At 43.7% G+C, this 18,783-nt stretch overlaps 1 protein-coding gene across 1 annotated transcript in view; it reads right to left on the bottom strand.

Annotated features, from left to right (window-relative positions):
• The window catches only part of LOC148183891 (maestro heat-like repeat-containing protein family member 7), a 34,982-nt gene extending 16,501 nt beyond the window's left edge, over positions 1-18,481 (bottom strand). Inside the window, exons 1-2 of the mRNA XM_088058972.1 lie at positions 18,427-18,481; positions 18,036-18,118 (exon numbers count right to left, since the gene is read on the bottom strand). Coding sequence (XP_087915098.1) covers positions 18,036-18,118; positions 18,427-18,481 — 138 coding nt within the window. The remainder of the gene's footprint in view (positions 1-18,035; positions 18,119-18,426) is intronic.
• Between the last annotated feature and the right edge of the window lie 302 nt (positions 18,482-18,783).

Below are 18,783 nucleotides of genomic sequence, written 5' to 3' on the forward strand. Positions count from 1 at the left end.
ACAGAGCCAGAGGTAAACATTTTACCCAGGACATCTGGGTTTCAATCATTAATTTTGTTAAGGTCTTCTTTAAAGTTTGATTCATTCTTTCCACCCGGCCTGAACTTTGTGGGTGCCAGGGGGTATGCAATTCCCATTTTATTCCCAAGGTTTGGGTTATTTGCTGTAAGACTTTAGATGTAAAATGTGTTCCTCTATCTGAGTCTATTTTATTAATCATTCCATACCTGGGAATAATCTGTTCCAAAAGAGTTTTACACACCACATTAGCTGTGTCCCTGGCAGCGGGAATAGCTCCCACCCAGTGAGTTAAGTGGTCTACTATTACCAATAGGAACTTCCATTTTTGGACTTGGGGAAGTTCAGTGAAATCCACTTGAATACTTTGGAATGGCCGTAAGGCTAATTCACGGCCACCTAATGGTGCTTTTCTCATTATTTTTCTATTTACCTTTTGGCAAGTTATGCAGTTTTCAGTTATTTGTTTTGCTACCCCAAAAATTCCAATGCATCCAAAATCCCTTAGAAAGTGATCACACAAGGCCTGAGTACCCCAATGAGTTTTCTGATGCATATCTTCTAATATTTTCCTGGTGAGTGGCTTATTAAGTAACTGTCTCCCGTCAGGGAGTTTCCACTTTCCAGACTGATCCCGTTCTCCCCCTATCTTAAGTAATTATTTTTCTTCTTTCTCACTAAATTTAGGGATTTCCAATTCTTCCCTGTCTGGGGTTAAAATTAACATTACTCGTTTGTCCCCATTTTCTGCCGCCTCTTTAGCCTCCTGATCCGCCAAGTTATTCCCTCTTATTTCGGGTGTCATTCCCTTTTGGTGTCCTTTGATATGTACTACAGCTATCTCCTCAGGCAGTTTTAACGCTTCTAAAACTTCTAAAATAAGTCCCTCATGTACTAGTCCTTTCCCTTTTGAGTTTAGTAACCCCCTTTCTTCCCAAATTTTCCCAAAGGTATGAATTACTCCAAAGGCATACTTTGAGTCAGTATAGATGGTCCCCTTTTTATGTGCTAAATGCTCCAGTGCTCTTTTTAGAGCATATAATTCACAAGATTGAGCAGACCAGCTTGAAGGTAGACTTCCTTTTTCGATGGTCTGCATATTTTCCCCATCAACTACAGCATATCCCGACATTCTTTTTCCTTGCAAGCATCTGGATGAACCATCAACATATATTTTTTTCCCCTGCAAAAGGGCTTATTCTGCTAAATCTTCCCGAACTTTAGTTTGGCATTGTATGATTTCCAAACAATTATGTGCCAAATCATCTTTTGGTTCCCCATACAGAAATTGGGCCGGATTGAGACTCCTGCTTGTTTCTATTGTCAAATCATTATTGTCAATTAAGATTGCTTCATATTTTAACATCCTGGAGTCTGTTAACCATTTTTCAGCTTTTTGATTTAGCACATTTCGGACAGCATGGGGTGTGCGTACAATTAATTTACTTCCAAAGGTGAGCTTACGGCTTTCCTCCACCAAAATAGCAGTAGCTGCTATTGCCTGAATACATACTGGCCAGCCACGGCTCACTGGATCCAATAATTTGGATAAAAAGGCTATTGGTTTCTTCACTCCCCCCCATTCTTGAACTAAAACCCCGTGAGCTACTCCGTTTTCCACATTAACATATAAATGAAAGGGTTTTTCTAAGGAGGGTAGGCTTAGGGCTGATACTGAGGCTAGTTTCAATTTCAATTGTTCTAATTTATCATCATCATCTTTAGTCCATCTTATATTGTCCCCTCCTGTCAATTTCTCATACAAAAATTTTACTGTTTGTGTGTATCCTTCAATCCACAATCTACAATATCCCAGCAGTCCTAGCAGTTTCCTAACCTCTTTCTTTGAAGAGGGAGGAGGAAGGGATAGGATCCCTGCAATTCTTTCAGGATTTAATTTCCTGCTACCTTTCCTTATCAGGTGACCAAGATATTTTACCTCTGATTCCACAAACTGTAACTTTCCTTTTGATACTCTGAGTCCCTTTTCCCCAAGAAAATTCAGAAGTTTTATAGTAGCTTCTCTAACTTCAGCTTCTATTTCTCCTGATATTAGGAGATCATCCACATATTGGATGATTTGTATTCCTACAGGAGTGGGGAAAGTTTGTAGTATCTCTTCTAAGGCTTGCCCGAATAGATTTGGGGACTCTGTGAATCCTTGTGGTAATTTTGTCCATCTTAATTGTTGCTTTCTCCTGGTATTTGGATCTTCCCATTCAAAGGCAAAAATATCTCGGCTTTCTTCTGCCAGTGGGCAGGCCCAGAAAGCATCTTTAAGATCCACCACACTGAACCACTGATGTTGAGGTGGGACTTTACTTAAAAGAGTATAAGGATTAGGAACCACAGGGTAACGGGCTCGTGTTCTTTTATTTACCTCCCTTAAATCCTGCACTAATCTGTCATTTCCATCAGGTTTCTTTACTGGGAGTATAGGGGTGTTATGAGGAGATTTACAAGGTTCCAATGTCCCATCCTTTATCAATTCTTCTATTACTGGCTTTAAGCCTTCTCTCCCCTCCAAAGAAATAGGATACTGACGTACACGTATGGGACATTCTTCCCTTTCAATAGTGACCCTTATGGGGTCAATATTCAATCCACCCCTATTTCCTTTTCCAGCCCAAACCTCTTTGTTAATTTTCTCTTCATCTTCCTGGCCAAGTTTTAACACTTTGGCTGTCATTTTCCCTTCTTCTGGGATAACCCCAATTCCTAATTGTATCTGTAAATCCCTTCCCAGTAAGTTCCTGCCAGCCCCAGGAACTAGTAAAACATCTCCTATTCCTATTTTTGTTTCTCCTTCTATGACCACATTTTTAATGACAGGAACTTTAAACCCTTCCCCTTTTGCCCCTGTTACTTTTACAGTACCATTACTTATATCACATCCCTTTGGAATATTAACAACACAAGTCCTTTCTGCCCCAGTATCAACTATAAATTCTAATGTCTCCTCTTGGGGGCCCACTTTTAAAGTTATCAAAGGCTCCAGATGGTATTTGTCCCCCCCAAAAAAATAGAGCCCCTGACTTCCCTATTCTTCCTCTGGAGGTGTCTCTTGAAATATCTTTAGATCCCTCCTTAAGTGAGGGCATTCTCGTTTAAAATGCCCTTCCTTTTTGCAATAAAAACAGGTATTCCTGGGTTGTCCCGGGAATTTTGATTGTGCTGGATTTTTATTTCTTCCCTTTTCCCCACTTCTACCCCCTGAGTGTTTAGGAGGAATTCCTGAGGGGTTTTGATTCAGATTTTTCTGGAAAGTGTTTTCCCTCATAGTGGCTATCATGATTTTTGCTTCCACTTTAGCTTTTTCTTCATCTCTCCGTACATAAACCCTTTGAGCTTCTCTTAATAAGTCATTTAAGGGTTTGTCATGCCAGTCCTCCAATTTTTCTAGTTTTTTCCTAATATCTGGCCATGCCTGGGTGACAAAATTGACCCTTAGCAGGGCTTTTCCTGCTAGGGACTCAGGGTCTATTCCAGAGTATTATTTCATATTTTTTCGGAGCCTTTCCAGCCATTCAGTTGGGGTTTCCTCTTTTCCCTGTTGTCCCTCAAAGGCTTTTCTAACATTTTGCCCTCGGGGTGCTCCCTCCTTTATCCCTTTGATCATCAAATTACGATAATCATTCATACTTCCCCTCCCAACTTCATCATTCTGGTTCCAATCAGGAGGTGCAGCTGGCAATTTCTGTTCTCCTGGTGGGCCTTGTTGGTTTTCTCTTTCCCATATTTTTATCCCAGCAGTTCTAATCATATCTCTTTCCTCTTGGGAAAATATTATTTTCATTATTAATTGCATTTCTTCCCAAGTGAAAATATTGGGCCCTAGGAATTGATCTAATTGTTCAGCCGTACCTATAGGGTCTTCTAATAGCCCTTTAATCTCCTTTTTGAAATTCCTAACTTCTGTAGAAGTCAAAGGAGCATTCACAAATCCCATTCCCCCCTGGACTCCTCCCATAGGTACTTCTCGTAATGGGAATAAATTGATTTCTTGGTTCCACTCTCCCTGTCTATCTGTTTTTACACCCCCCTTCCCTTGTTTTGTATTAGTGTTGATAACATAGAGATTATCAGGCTGCTTTTGAGCTTTAATAACTCCCCTTGTGTTCTGATATGGTGCCCATTCATTAAGAAGAGATGTTATCTGGGCGGCAGGCGCTGAACCCTCCAAAGGAAAAGAGGCAGAAACAGAGTCCGGCAGGGAAGCTGGGATCCCTAGTGCAGAAGGAGTGAGAGCGGGGCCTGGCAGTGAAGCCAGGGCCGCCTGTGCAGAGCTGCTGGGGTCCGGCATTGAAGCCGTAGCTGCTGCAGCCGGAGTGCTGGTGTCCGGCATTGAAGCCGGGGCTGCCAGGGCAGGGCTGCTGAAGCCCAGCAACGAAGCCGAGGCCGGCAGGGCGGGTGGAGCAGAAGCCAGAGTCGGGACACCCAGCGCTCTCCCCTGTTCGAAGGGGGGGGCAGGAGTTCCCGGGATGGGTGGAATTCCCAGCATCAGCGGGGGTGGGAGGATTCCCAGCACCATTGGAGGTGGAGGAATTCCCGGAGGCTGGGGAACCCCTGCGGCTGGCTGCAGCGGGGTGGGGGCTCCCTGTGCCAGCAGTGGAGGTAAAGCATCCAGGGGGTCCCATTTTTTTTTTATTTTCTGTTTGCTCAACCTCTGGAGTTTTAGATACTTTAAAAACTCTGGCTCCCAGAGGTTCTGTGTTTCCTAACCAGCAAGAGGCATATTCTCTTTCTTCTGGATTAAATGGCTCTTTTGAATTCACAAATATATTTAGAGCCTGGCAGATCCAAGCCTCAGAGGACCCGTATTTTGGCCAGTAAATATGATCAGGTCTAATTTCCTTTTTTACCCGCTCCTTCATGCAAAATTGGATCATTTTTACTTTGTCTTTCCCCTTTGTATCAGGATCTGTATCCCAATTTGCTAGCTTGATCCCGAGGGGACTATCTTGAGGTATATCCTCTGGTATTTTATTAATTCTTTTTTCTCTTAAGGCCAGCTTACTGGTTCTCTGTCCTATTTTTCCAAGTGTTCTCTGTTTCAACCTACTCCTTTAAGCACCACTATTAAGAACATCAATTGTACTATTTTAGAATACCAATTCCACTCCTTTAAAACACCAGTTCACTTCTTTAAAATACCTATTTTAACTCCCTTAAAAAAAAACCACGAGTTCTCTTCTTTAAAACACTAATCACCCTTCACAGCACCACCAACAAAAACCAACAAACCCCAAATCCCTCTCTCAATGTTCTTGTTACAGTCCACCTTCCCCCCTTCAAGATACAGTTATACACGATCTCTCATTCATACATGCATTCTCATTTCTTAAATAGGTTTTCCTCACTCATTTTCACTCACATCAAGACAATACAATAATAAGGTACCTTCAACGTTGCTGGCCAACCCCCCAGATTTTCTTGAGTACTGTACCCCACACGTCTCGTGGTTTGCACCCTCAACCTGGCAATATTCCCGGGGATTTATTATTTTTTCCCCTTTTTGTCCCGTCTCCTAGTACACTGAACTTGGGAGAACTCCCAGCTCCTTCCCTTCCAAGGGTCCAACCCCTCCCTGAGACCCCAGTCCCAGTAACCCCAGGGGGATTCTTTCACTCCTTTTTCTTTCGCTTCGTCCAATTCCCGGCCTATTTTCTCGTGAAAGATAGGAACCGTGGTACTATGGACTCCGCTCTCGCTCCGCAGCTCTGGGGTAACCAGCTTGCGTCTCATTCACACACATTCATCCCCCCGTTTCCACCCCACTGATCAGTACTTACCAATTCCTGTTCAGGTCCTGAAAGATTATGGGGTTTTGAAGGAGCGCTTTATTACTTTTATTTTTTATTTTTCTTTGCTTTACTTGTCTCTCTCTGACTCGATCTTCTCGAGTGTGGCCCGGCTAGCTCAGTGATGAGGTTTCTCTTCACTCGAGTTTCGAGCCAGCATATGTTTGTGGGGTTCACTGATTTTCTTCAAGAATCCAAGTCTATAGAGCGAGTAAAGAAATCAGGGGGGGACTCTCTCTCTGGTTTGCATTCCACAGTTTATTTCTGTGAAGGGGAATCCAAAGGACGAGAGACCAAGGATTTGGGGTTTGGGGGGTTCTCTTTTAACAGGGTTTCTCGGAGGGAGGGAACATCAGAGAGGGAACCAATTATTTTTCTCAGTTAGTACATCTTACAAACTTTCTACAAATCAAGGTTACACACGCCAAGATAAAAAATAACAGACACTAACTTCTTCAAATGCCCACAAAGGTGTGGGAGTATTCTATACAGAGGGGCAGAGGGGGAGAGAGGGGGAGCTTGGTTTCCTGGCAACACAGGGGGAAAGAAAGGGAAGGCAAGGTAAGCATGCCCTCTCAGCTTCCATAGTTTAGAGGCATTCTGGGACAGGAAAAAGTTACAAACTTCCGTGTAGGAAAGAAGAGTTCTCTTCTCCCAACCCCGTGCTTTCCTGGGCTAAAGAAACTTCAAGCAGCTGGAAATGCCAGCGGGGTCCTCTCTTTACTCTATCCGGCCTCTCGCCATGGGGCTGAGGAGAGAAACTTCAGTAACCATGGGAACTTGACGCCAGGTAAACAGGAGAAAGAGAAGCTGGGGGGGAATCACAACTAAAAGATGGGAAAAGATACATTTCAGGCTATCAACTACAACATCTCTCTTGTCCTCCGGGTGTTGCCCTGCTACCACCGATGACACCAGAAGAGCCAAAGCAGATTACCAAAACTGGCAGGGAGGCGCCTTCCCCCGCCTGGAATCTCCTGGTTTCCCCGGGGCGAGGTGCTTCATCCGAGACGAGCCCCCAATTTCTGTGAAAAATGAAGTTCACTGCTGTAAAATTTTAAAAAGGTTTAATAAAGACAATAAGAGACATAAAGTAAAGCAAAGAGTTACGGCCGGGTGTCTTGGTGCGCTGCCAAGAGCACACCTGGTATCTCGGGAATACCCTTTTTATCCCATCCTTGCTGTGAGGGGTTAATGCATATTCAAGCATGTCCCCTCCCTGGTTCCGCCTTCTTGGATCATGCTCTTCACAGTTTTATTTTCTGCTGGTCAGCATATTTTTTTGCTGGTCGTCATTATTCTAGCTGGTCAGCATTATCTGAAGTTTGGTTTCCTTTTTTCTGCAAATGGTCACTTGTTGATAAGAGTCCGGGCCCCTCATCCTTCCTCTGAGAGCAGATGGGCTTCATATCTTTCCCCCCTGCCAATGTCCTGGTACCGGCTTTTTGATAACAGTTTGCTCTCCATTTCCTGCTGCTGACAATAGCCTGTTTTCCACAGCTTGATCCTCCCATTGTTGTGCCTGTTGGAGTTATCTTGCCTTGTCCGGATGAGACATATCCTTACCATTCAGAATTCCTATCTAAGCCTATAACTTGCTAAGAGAGAAAAGAATATAGTGAAAGCATATAATATATATTTATCAGAATAATTGTGAAAAGCCAATATTTACAACATGAATTCACAACACAGACAGAACCTGAATTGGACACTGACTTAGAATGGTCAGGGAAGTTCTCTGGCACATGCTATCGAATCCTTTATGCATTACCATCAAGTCCTGTTGTTCATTCTTGCAAGGAATCAGTTCAGCTTGGCAAATTGGAGTTGATTTACTAAAATATGGGTATGATCTAGTATCACTATCCAACTATAATGGACAAAGACTCTTTAACCAATTAGGGTTACAGAGTGTGTGTTTATTGGCAGTGCTGGGCCGATGGGCAGGGTCAGCCCTTAATACACACAGCCCCGAGTTCAGGTGAATACAGGCTTTTTATTTACAGAAGTATTGAATACAAATACTTATTCATAACTCAGTTACCAGCCACTCTACGCTTCTTATGCTAATTAGAAAAAAAAGCAATTAAGCATGGGCAGTTTGTTCCTTGAAATGAGTTGGTGGTCTCGTTATGGGGAGGGGTCACATAAGGGAGGAAGGGATATGGCTCTTCCTCATTGTGACCTTTCTACCTTTTCAGTCCAAAGTGACAAATGAGCCCCTGGCCATGTTCCTAGTTTCAGGCTTCCAATTAGTTTCTGGTTTGCAATTGTCTTATGTTCTTGAAGATCCTTACAAGATTCTACGTTTCTCATTACAGGCCCAGCCAAACAAACACAAGGTTGACAGACAATTAGTTATCAGCTAATGATTAGCTGTCTATGAAATTTAACAAGGGTTAGTTTTTTACTAGATTTAACAAAAATTAGTTTTAATTAAGGTCTTAGCTTTTTGAATATCTTGAATTCTTCAAAGTTTATGCTTCATTCCCCACTTCCTCTTTAAAATGAGTAAATTCTTTTACTCAATATACAGACTCTTCATCCATCAAGGCTGTATGGCCAGCTTCTTTCAATACTAAGCCATACGCTGTTGATAGTCATGTCAAAGCTGTCACTTTTTGTAATATCTTTCAATTCCAAACAAGCATTGCCATAGATAAAATCAAACTAATGCCCACTAAAATAAGCAAAACAATAGGGAGAATCAGGGTATGAAGTATAGCAGTTGCTGTTGGTGACCATCCAAAAAGCACATCCCACCACTGATGAGACAAGTGTTCTTCAAATCACTTAAAAACTCTTTTGATTGTCTCGGTACCATGATGTATAGTAATCAAAGTCTTTTTCCCTGCATCTTGAATTTCTTTTAGGATCTCTTTCAATTCTTGATGTTTTAACAATTGGGCGACTAAGGCCAAATTCATTCCTATAGGCACATGTGATATTTCTTGCACTGTTGCCAAATTTGCCTTTATGTATTGCTGTGATACGACGGGTGCTTGATAGGAAAAATCACAGCCTTCAATTTCAACAAAGTTACAAGCACACAAGTTAAACCGAGTTTCATTCCCTATTTGATTGTCTACCATTATGGTGGGACATGCTGTCCTGAGACAGACACAACCTTGTCCTACATATGCAAGCAAGGTGGTTTGGTTCACTGAATGCATTTCAAAGTGACAAGTGCTCTGATCTGTGTCTAAGCAAGTGTCATTATCATCTGCCAAAATTCCTTCACATATGGACCCTAATTGTTTCCTCAGAGAACAGGGTTTCAAATCGATGGTCCACCACTTTTGTTTGTTGGGAATGATCCAGACTCTATTCCCTCTCGGCTTGTGGTAACTGCATGCCCAGCGTGCCTCTTTCCACTGATAATGTAACTGCTTCCATCAGTGAACCAGGCCTCAGCATTTTCAAGCGGAGTATCCCTCAGCTCAGGGAGACTGGAGTAGGTGGCTTCGATGGTCTCCAGGCAGTCATGGATCACCGGTTCTCCCATGCTCCCACTGAGGAATAAAGCTGGGTTCACAGTGTTACTTACCACAATCTCAACATCATCCTGTTCTACCAAAATGGCTTGATATTTCAGGAACCCCTGTGGGGAAAGCCAATGTCCCCCATTCGCCTCCAGTACTGCAGATACTGTGTGGGACACTGGCACAGTCATCTTCTGGCCCAGGGTGAACTTGCGTGCCTCTTGAAGATTGACTGCCACTGCTGCGACAGCTCTAAGGCATCCCAGCCACCCTTTGGCTGCCGTGGCCAGCTGCTTGGAGAGGTAGGCGACTGCTCTCCAACATGGGCCTAGGCTCTGTGCCAGTATTCCCAGGGCCATCTCTTGTTTTTTGTGAGAAAACAGAAAGAATGGTTTACTCACTTCTGGAAGTCCCAGGGCTGGAGCTGACACGAGGGCCTTTTTCAGCTCATCAAAGGCTCGCATTGTTTCTTTAGTCCATTGAAGATCCTTGACCCCCTCCGTAATCAAAGCATACAGAGGCTTAACAAGCAACCCATAGTTCTAAATCCACAGCCTGCACCACCCTGTCATACCTGAAAAGGTTCTCAATTCCTTCACCATCTGGGGCTTCAGGGTTTGGCATATTGCTTCTTTACCATCTTGCCCCAAAGGTCTTTGTCCAGCACTCACTTCATATCCGAGATAAATAACTGTTTGTTTTACCATTTGGGCTTTCTTCTGGGATACTCCATACCCATGCAGGACCAAGAAATTCAGAAGGCTTACCGTCCAGTCCACACATGCCTCTTGGCTCCTGGTGGCTATTAAGAGATCATTCACGTCCTGGAGTAGCTGTCCTTCTCCCAACAGGGGTTCCCATTCGCGAGCCAATCTCCAAAAATAGTAGGGGAATTCTTGTACCCTTCTGGCAGCACTGTCCATGTGAGCTGAGTTTTTCACCCAGTCTTGGGGCTTTCTCGTTCAAATGCAAATTTTTTCTGGCTGGCTTCATGGAGAGGGAGGCAAAAGAATGCATCCTTTAAATGTAAATCATAAACCAGGATAATTCAGATGTGAAATGGGTTAACAAGGTATAGGGATTGGCAACCACGGGATACAGATCCTCCGTTATCTTGTTAACAGCCCTCCAATCTTGTACTAACCTGTACGACCCATCTGGCTTCTTCTTCACTGGCAGAACAGGAGTGTTAAAATCAGATTGACACTCCTTCAATAGCCCTATTTGTAAAAAGGTTTCAATAATTGGGCTAATTCCTTCTTTATCCCCCATCCTCAGGGGATATTATTTAACCCTCACCAGATATATTTTCTCTTTCAGCTTAATTTGGACCGGTGGTGCGTTCTTTGCTCTTCCTGGTACATTAGAAGCCCATACCCCAGGAAATACTTCATCCATTATTTTTCTAAAATTTTCCTCTTCATTATCCCCTTTAATTCCTTTGGTTATTAGCATTAAACTTAACAATCCCACATACTGTCAATCTTTTACCTCCAAACTAATTTCTCCATTTTGAAAAACTATTCTTGCTTCCAACTCCTTCAGCAAATCTCTGCCTAAGAGGGTAGATGGAGCATTTGGCATATATAAAAACTGATGAATTCCCCATTGTCTTCCCAATTTATACTTCAAAGGTTTACAAAAATATGCTTTTTCACATTGGCCAGTTGTCCCCCTTACCATCACATAATCTTTTGTTACAGGTGTTAGGGTTCAGGAACACATAATCATGGAATGATTATATGAAGGTGCTTTATTGAAGAGCTCTGGGTGTCAGGGGTACACATACCCAAATCTGACCCACCTTGGTTTTGAAATTAACATGTTTTATACTCTATCGTTATATAATTTACATATTAATTATTAAACTTCCATTGTTCTATTGTATACATTGTTTTTACCCAAGCAAGGATTACTCGTGATCACCCCCAGCCCCCTAACATTGTTCCTCATGTTCTTTAAACAATAATTATATCTAATTACATCTAACAATTGTATCATTTATCATATATTGATTACACTGGTGCAGTTTCATATGAACTTTAGCAAGCACAAGGCCTAACATTTCCCCGGACCTACTTTTCCCGGGGCTTGCCAAGCCTAACTTTCTTTCCAAGTCCCTGAATTTTCTAAGATTTTAAACTTTTTACTATCACAGGTATTAGAGCCTTATTCAACACTGAAAATGTTGCTCCTGTATCTCATAGAAATTCCACTTCTTTTTCTTTATTCCCTAGCTTGACTATAACCAGAGGGTCCCCGAGGGTCGGGCCCTCTGGTCCTCTTCAGTCTTCTTTTACATGAGCAACCTCCCCCTTTCCTTTCTGATCATCTCTTCTCTCTTCAGCACTTTTTCTTACTTCTGGGCACTGATTTTTCCAGTGTCCAAATGTCTTGCAAAATGCACATTGATCCCTTCATCAGTAGCAGCTAATACCACTTCCTGCTCCCTTTGTCACTCCACACTTAGAGCATAAATTCCTGTGACCCAAAATCAACCTTTACAGCTCTCTCCAGGACCTTTCTCTTCCCCGAACCTGGGACCAAAACCACAAACGGCAACCTACCAGGCCGCTTTTTAATCACAATTCAAACAAAATGGGAGCCTCCATGACTCCCAAAACACAGCAAACCAGCAATCCTGTTGTGACCACCGTTTCACCTCAAGACACAAACTATTAACTCCTGGTGCCGCTCCTGGCACTGCTTAAAACACAAACCACCAGCAGCTTACGCTGCTCCTCCTGCTCAAAACTTAAGAGCTCACGTTCTTCAAACAAATTTTTCTGTGGAAACATACAAACAAAACCACAGAGGCATTTGTTACATGTAAAGACATCTCTTTTATTTCTCAATTTTATCTATTTATCAACAGCCTTTTAACCCTGCATATGCCGTACACTACCTCAAAGGTAGCTGTTTCAATTTTTAAACATACCTTTTGTCCATAGTTCTGGCACTTCCTGGTCTTTCTCCAGGCTGTCAGTGAGGACACAGGAGCCTCCCTCTTCCCAGAAAATTCTGCGTGGGCCTGGACCCCTGCTGGCCCCTGGGCTAGAGAGAGCAGAGTCCTGCAGCAGTAGCCAAAATGATTTACCAAAATATGGATGTGATCTAGTATCAGTATCCAGCTGAGACGGACAAAGACTCTTTAACCGATGAGGGTTAATGAGTGTGTGTTTATTGGCAGTGCTGGGCTGATGGGCAGGGTCAGCCCTTAATACACACAGTGCCGAGTAAAGGTGAATACAGACTTTTATTTACCGAGATATTGAATACAAATACATATTCATAACCCAGTTACCACCCACTCCCCGCTTCCTATGCCAATTAAGAAGGAAGCAATTAAGCATGGGCAGTTTGTTCCTTGAAATGAATCAGTGGTCTTATTATGAGAAGTGGTCACAAAAGGAGGAAGGAATATATATCTCTTCCTCATTGAGACCTTTCTACCTTTTCAGTCCAAAGTGACAAATGAGCCTCTGGCCAGGCTCCTAGTTTCGTGTTTCCAATTAGTTTCTGGTTTGCAATTGTCTTATGTTCTTCAAGTTCCTCACAAGATTCTTTGTTTCTCATTACAAGCCCAGCTGAACAAACACAAAGTTGACAGACAATTAGTTATCAGCTAATGATTAGCTCCTAATTCTAGTAGGGCCTCTTTATTTTAATTTGATTTAGCAAGGATTAATTTTAATTAAGGCTTTAGCTTTTCTAATATCTTAAATTCTTCAAAGCTTATGTTTCAGCCTGAAAGAAGAACAAATTTCAGAGGACTTGGAGCACCTGTTGGAATGGCTGCAGGTAAAAAGACGGCACCCAGGATCCAAAGATTTTTACAAAGAAGCTCTTGCCCACGGCTGGCCTGTCACCAGGGAAATGTGTAAAACTTGCATATCAGCCTGCAAGTAATGTCATAGACAACTAGAAAGGCATCCTTTAGAAGATGACCTATGCACTTAAGAAAGGGTAAAGGCTTATGGGATGCATGGCAGATAGATTATATTGGTCCCTTTAAGAAGTCAGGTGGTAAACACTTTGTGCTGGTAGGAGTGGAGATTATATGTGGGTTGGTCCAAGCCCAAGCTTTCAAAAGAACTACAGGAGATAATACTGTCAAAGCATTGCAAGGGTGGTTTGGAAGTTTCCCAAAACCACAAGAAATTCAATCTGAAAACGAGTCCCACTTCACTGCCAAAATTGTACAGGATTGGGCAAAAGGTGAAGGAATAAAATGGATTTTTCACACCCCTTACTGCCCTCAAGCTAACGGGATTGTAGAAAGGACCAATGGTTTCCTGAAATGACTCCTTAAAGGGAAGCTGGACTCTTTGGCTAAGGGAAGCTGTAAAAAATGTAAATGATAGATGGGGATGAAACAGGTGTCCCAAAATCACTGCCTTTTGTCCAAAAGCCCCAAGCATAATTCCCACTCTATGGGGACCAAGTGACCCTAAGGATCCAGCACAGTAACTCAGACAACCTGCCCTGGTGAACCTTCCTAGTGTAGGGCAAGTACCACTAGTACTAAAAACCTCTCCAAATAAATATGCATGGGTGGCCTCTGACGCTCTGGGAAAAGAGCATTGGATCAACACACGCTGGGTAATTCCATCATTTTAAGTTTCTGCCTTTTGGGGGCAGACTCTGTTGTGTTCACTTTCCACAGAAGAACACCGAGGGCCATGAAGACCAGGTAAACCATGATAATACTAGTATTAAATAGTAAGTACATACTATGGTAAGATACTTGTCTGCATCTTACCACAACACCATGGCCAAAACTCGGCTGAGTGGCTGTGGTCTGAAGCTACCATCAGGTACACCTGATGTGTTCTAGGATCCTACCCCAGAAACCATCACCCAAAGCTAGTGACCGTAGTAATACACAACTCTTGAGGTACATACCTTCAAAATGACTGGGGTTGGGACTGAAAAGATTGGCCCAGAGTGATAACTGGAACAATTGGTGAAGGAATTAAGGTAGGATGCAGAAAAGTGGACAAGTCTCTTTACGAGAAAGCTTCCACCATTGCAATCGTCGGAAATTTTCTAGAATCAGATGTGACAAGCAATTTGCACCCCAACATCATGGCAAAACTCTGCGCCACAGCAGTGTGGTCATGGAACAAACAATCCCCCCTCATACTGTGTTGTCATCAGAAAAATATCGGTTACTATACCCTGGACCCCAGTACCAACAAGTGGAAATTACGAAGCTTTGTAAAAAACAATCTACTGACTGTTGGTATCATTTCACTTGAACCAAATCAACCTCTGTAACATGGAATTGGCAAAATGATCTGACACATCAGTCAGGTCTGAAAGGTCTAATTTATAGACTCAAAATCAATGCTGTGGCAAAACCCATACTGCGTGCATTCATCACATACCATGGTGTAAGCACCCCCCTAGTGCTGGATGACAAACATAATGTTTTCCCTCCCTTTATGGGAACGCAAGGTGATGATGTGACAATAACCTGAAAATTAATTGCTGAATCCTCATTGAACCTGTATACAGTTATGGCATGGGACCTCATGGCCAGGTTCTATTTTGTGAAATTCAAAATCAGAATTGTTGGCTAAAGCTAATTGATGTACAATTTTCCCATCAAATCGTGTGTGGGAAAAACAATACCAAACACTGGGGAGAACTTGATGTCAATGTTGTGACACCTACACCTACCACCACCCAACCACTGGTTATACTGAGCCCGAGAAATTTTGAAATCAGGCCATATATAATCAGAAAAACTGGCCAACAACAAATATTGTTTAATCTGGCGTGGTCTCTTAACCAAGTCATATTGCTAATGCAAAACAATGTCTCAGAAGTTCAGCCAGCTTGTTCACCTTTTTTTGCAAACTTCTTTTGAGAGGTGGACACCTGGTTGTGAAAGCGTAATCCTGCTAAGAAACGAATGACAAGATCATAACCTGTGTTGTGGGAACAGGATTGGGAATTTTGAATAGTACTGATTTAGAAGTGCAGATGAACAAATTGGCTACCACAACTGGGGTGTTATCAGTATCATATAGGACGTGGATGTGCATGTTTGAGAACTGCTTGTGATAGTGTGCTTCTAGAAATCTTGGTAGTGAATACAAAAAAATCATTCAAATTTTTCTGTTTGTAATTTTACTAAGATTGCAGGAAGTGATTTTTCTTATGTAGTCCCATTTATTTCTTATCACCTTTTACAGTCCATTTACACACTGATCCACCATTTATTGCCTACCTCTATTGGGATGAACCTCACTCAGGTAAAGCAATTATTGCTTCACCAGGATATAATTTAAATTTTGGAAAAGTAAAAATAGGAATCATTCCTCGTGATAAAGAAATTGCCTGAAATTGTTTATTTGGATTGTATTGGATGAATTGAAATTGCTTATTCTTTGTAATAAGAAGTTGAATGTATATTTTAATTGAAATTTGATTCTTTGGTTTTGTCTTTCCTTTTTTCTTTCCCTTATCTTTTTCCTACTTTTCTTTTTCTGTCTGATTTTCTGTCTCTGTTTTCCAGGGTACACTACCAACCTTTGACGAGACCTGAAGCCTTCGTAACAACACTACAAAGGAGCCCTCTTGACGCTGATCGTGAGTCACGGGGTGGTATAAGAGACGGTCTGAAGTTTCCCTCATTTGCCTCACGAGCATGGCAAGAACAGAGACCGAGACCCTGAGGAGCCCAGGGGACTTTGTGCAGGGGTTCTGGCCTGGTTGAGGTGGATGCTTGCTAAGCCATTGTTTGAAGGTGTGCTCGACCCACAGCACAAGAGTGATTGTTTGCAGGTGTTTGCTGTGCTGCCACGGTACACTGCCTTCGTTCCTGCTGCTGAGCAGGGACTTGTGAGGAGTGGGGCCTGTTCAGTACCTCACACCTGCTTCCCAGAGCAACAGGTCACACCACAATAGCCTATACATCTCCCCACCTTTTGGCCAACTGCCCTCACCTTGAAACTTGAGACTATAAAGGTGACTTTTCTAAGTTGCTTTCGGAGAGGGAGTTCCCCATGGAAGAAGACACTGGCGACCCCATCTTGTCCATTGGTAGCTATACCTCGCCCCCGTTTTCTCTCTTTACTTTGCCTCTTTATCTCTCTTCTCTCTTTCTCTCCTTCTCATCTATTGCATAACCCATGATGCTGGCACTAAAATAAAGATGCATTATTGCTGTTGTGATTTAAACTGAAATCCCTTGGTGTCCTTTTTGCACTCTGAGATCAAACGAACCTCTCACGACGCCCGCCTGTGTGAGCAGATTGTGACACATGTATACTTCAATGTGTGCACAAATGATGAATCAGACAATTTCTAGCATCTGTGTTGTTCATCAGGCCAGGGGAGATGTTAGGAAGGATGAGAATTTAACAGAAAAGTTTCACAGATATGAATGCTTACCAGAAGAAATGAAATGCTTACCTCAAGAAATGAAAGCAAGCATGGATAAAAAGACATTTGTAGGGCCACTTATTGCTGAAACCACCGAGAGAACAAAGGTTTAGTTGAGATGGAAGGTTTAGAACAAAGGTTTAGTCAGTTAGAAGGAGGTTTGATGGCTGAAGTCCAACAGCTTTAAGTGGTCTTCAAACAAAGCATGTTTTCTACCATGTAAAAAAGCATAGGCAGACAGAAAGACATTTTTTACCAAAGCAAAAAGAATTTTCCACTGCAAAACAACTTTCAGAGTTTAACATGTAATTACTAACTCAAATGATTAGTTAGTCACTAACATATATGGTAATTTCAGCATTTTTGATAGGATCTATGTACATGTAAAGGTATTGTGTATGACGCTGATTGGTTGTTATGCAATGATACACACAGCAAAAGAAAGAGATATAATGCACTGTAACCAGAACTAAGTGGGCTTCAGAACACAGGGCTTGCCTGTAGCCAGCAGCTGTAGGCTGACCCACGACCCCCTGCTGTAATCTAGTCAATAGAATAAACAGCATTCTAAAGAAGAGCCATCTGAAGTCCCCATCTCTCTGCTGGCTCTAACAGTTCTGCCCTCTTCCTGATCCTGTCCAGGGATGGAGCATTGCTGTGCTTTCAGGAAGCTGTTCTAGAAAGCCTCAGGCGTTCCAAGCTCCTTTGCCCTCTGTGCATGCTTGCCACAGAATCCCTCACAGCCAGGTTCAGGGCATACTCAGCTTGGCTCTTCCAAAATCCAAGGCCTTCAGGGTGCTCAGTTAAACCTTTAACTCCACAATGCTGTGGAAGTGGACCTTCAGCACAGGGACCTTTCCAGCCTGATCTGCGCTCCTTCCTCTGCATCTCTGCACAAAACACGGTGCAGGAGAGAACGGCAGGAGGGGCCTGTGTGTCACAGCGCTCTGGATTTGTGACCCTTCAACTCCAGACAGATGCAGGTTAAGTGAAAAAGGCAAACTGTTTATTGATGGGATGCAAACAAAGGGATGAGCTGAGGGGCAAAAAAGGGGATGGGCAAGGTCTGAGGGAGGGGAAAGAAGGATCTGTCAAAAGGGAGGGAGAGTGGAGGGAAAAAGAAGGGGTGGGCAGTTTCTGAGGGCTGCAGGGAGGGAGCTATCTACAGGCAGGGAGAGGGCTGAAGCCATGCGAGCTTCCCACAGGCTCAGCTGTGCCAGTTGTCAGCTGTGCCTGGAGCTCCAGCTGGTCTCTTCTGATCTACACTTAGTCCCATGTTCCATGGCATCTGCAGGTCTTAAATGAACACTGGTTCTTCTGAGCCAGCAGATGAGTGTACCTGTGCAGTTCTTTCTATGAATATCACCTGAAGTGCTGTGTTGCTCAGGGAAGAGTTGTCATCTCTTCTTAGGGCTTGGAGTGCTAAAAGAGAGAGGAACAGAGCCACAATCAGAGCCCAAATCTGTGGGAATCCTAGGAGAAAGTCCTGCTCTTGCCATGGCCACAAGAGTGAAGAGGCCAACAGGATCAGCTGCAAGGTCCTGGCCACAAATCCTCCCCCCATCCAAATTCCTGCCCCATGTCCCTGAAATCTCTCTGTGATATTCCCACACCACCAAGGTGTGCACACAGGGAGAGAAGCCCTCTGAAGCCAGGGCAGAGATTACAGCTCCCTGCCTGGGCATTGCAGATCCCTCAGTGCCAGCCCCTCACTGCCAGCCCTCACTCACCCTCGATGAAGGCCTGCAGCTCTTCCTGCTGCCCCCTCAGGTGCTCCCCGGCCATCCCTGGGAACACAGAGCCTGTCAGGGCCCCGGCGGCACAGCTCCCTGCCAGCGGCGCTGCCAGCCCTGGGGCCACACGCCCTCCCGCCCCGGCAGGGCTCAGCCCCAGCCCTTGCCGCATCCTGACTCAGCCCAAGGGCACGGCTGCCAGAGGCCGGCAGCAGCCCCGAGGGCAGCCGGGGCTCCAGGGCGCCGGGCCCGGGTGCCGCTGCCGGGACAGCAGCAGCCGGGGCTGGGGCCGAGCTGCGGCGGGGCGGGGAGGGAGCCCGGGCTCGTGGCTCACCCATGAACCTGACGGTGTTC

This window comes from Pseudopodoces humilis, chromosome 8, assembly GCF_049639895.1.
Source record: "Pseudopodoces humilis isolate 2021_Gansu_Grassland_sample_001 chromosome 8, ASM4963989v1, whole genome shotgun sequence".
Taxonomy (NCBI): Eukaryota; Metazoa; Chordata; class Aves; order Passeriformes; family Paridae; genus Pseudopodoces; species Pseudopodoces humilis.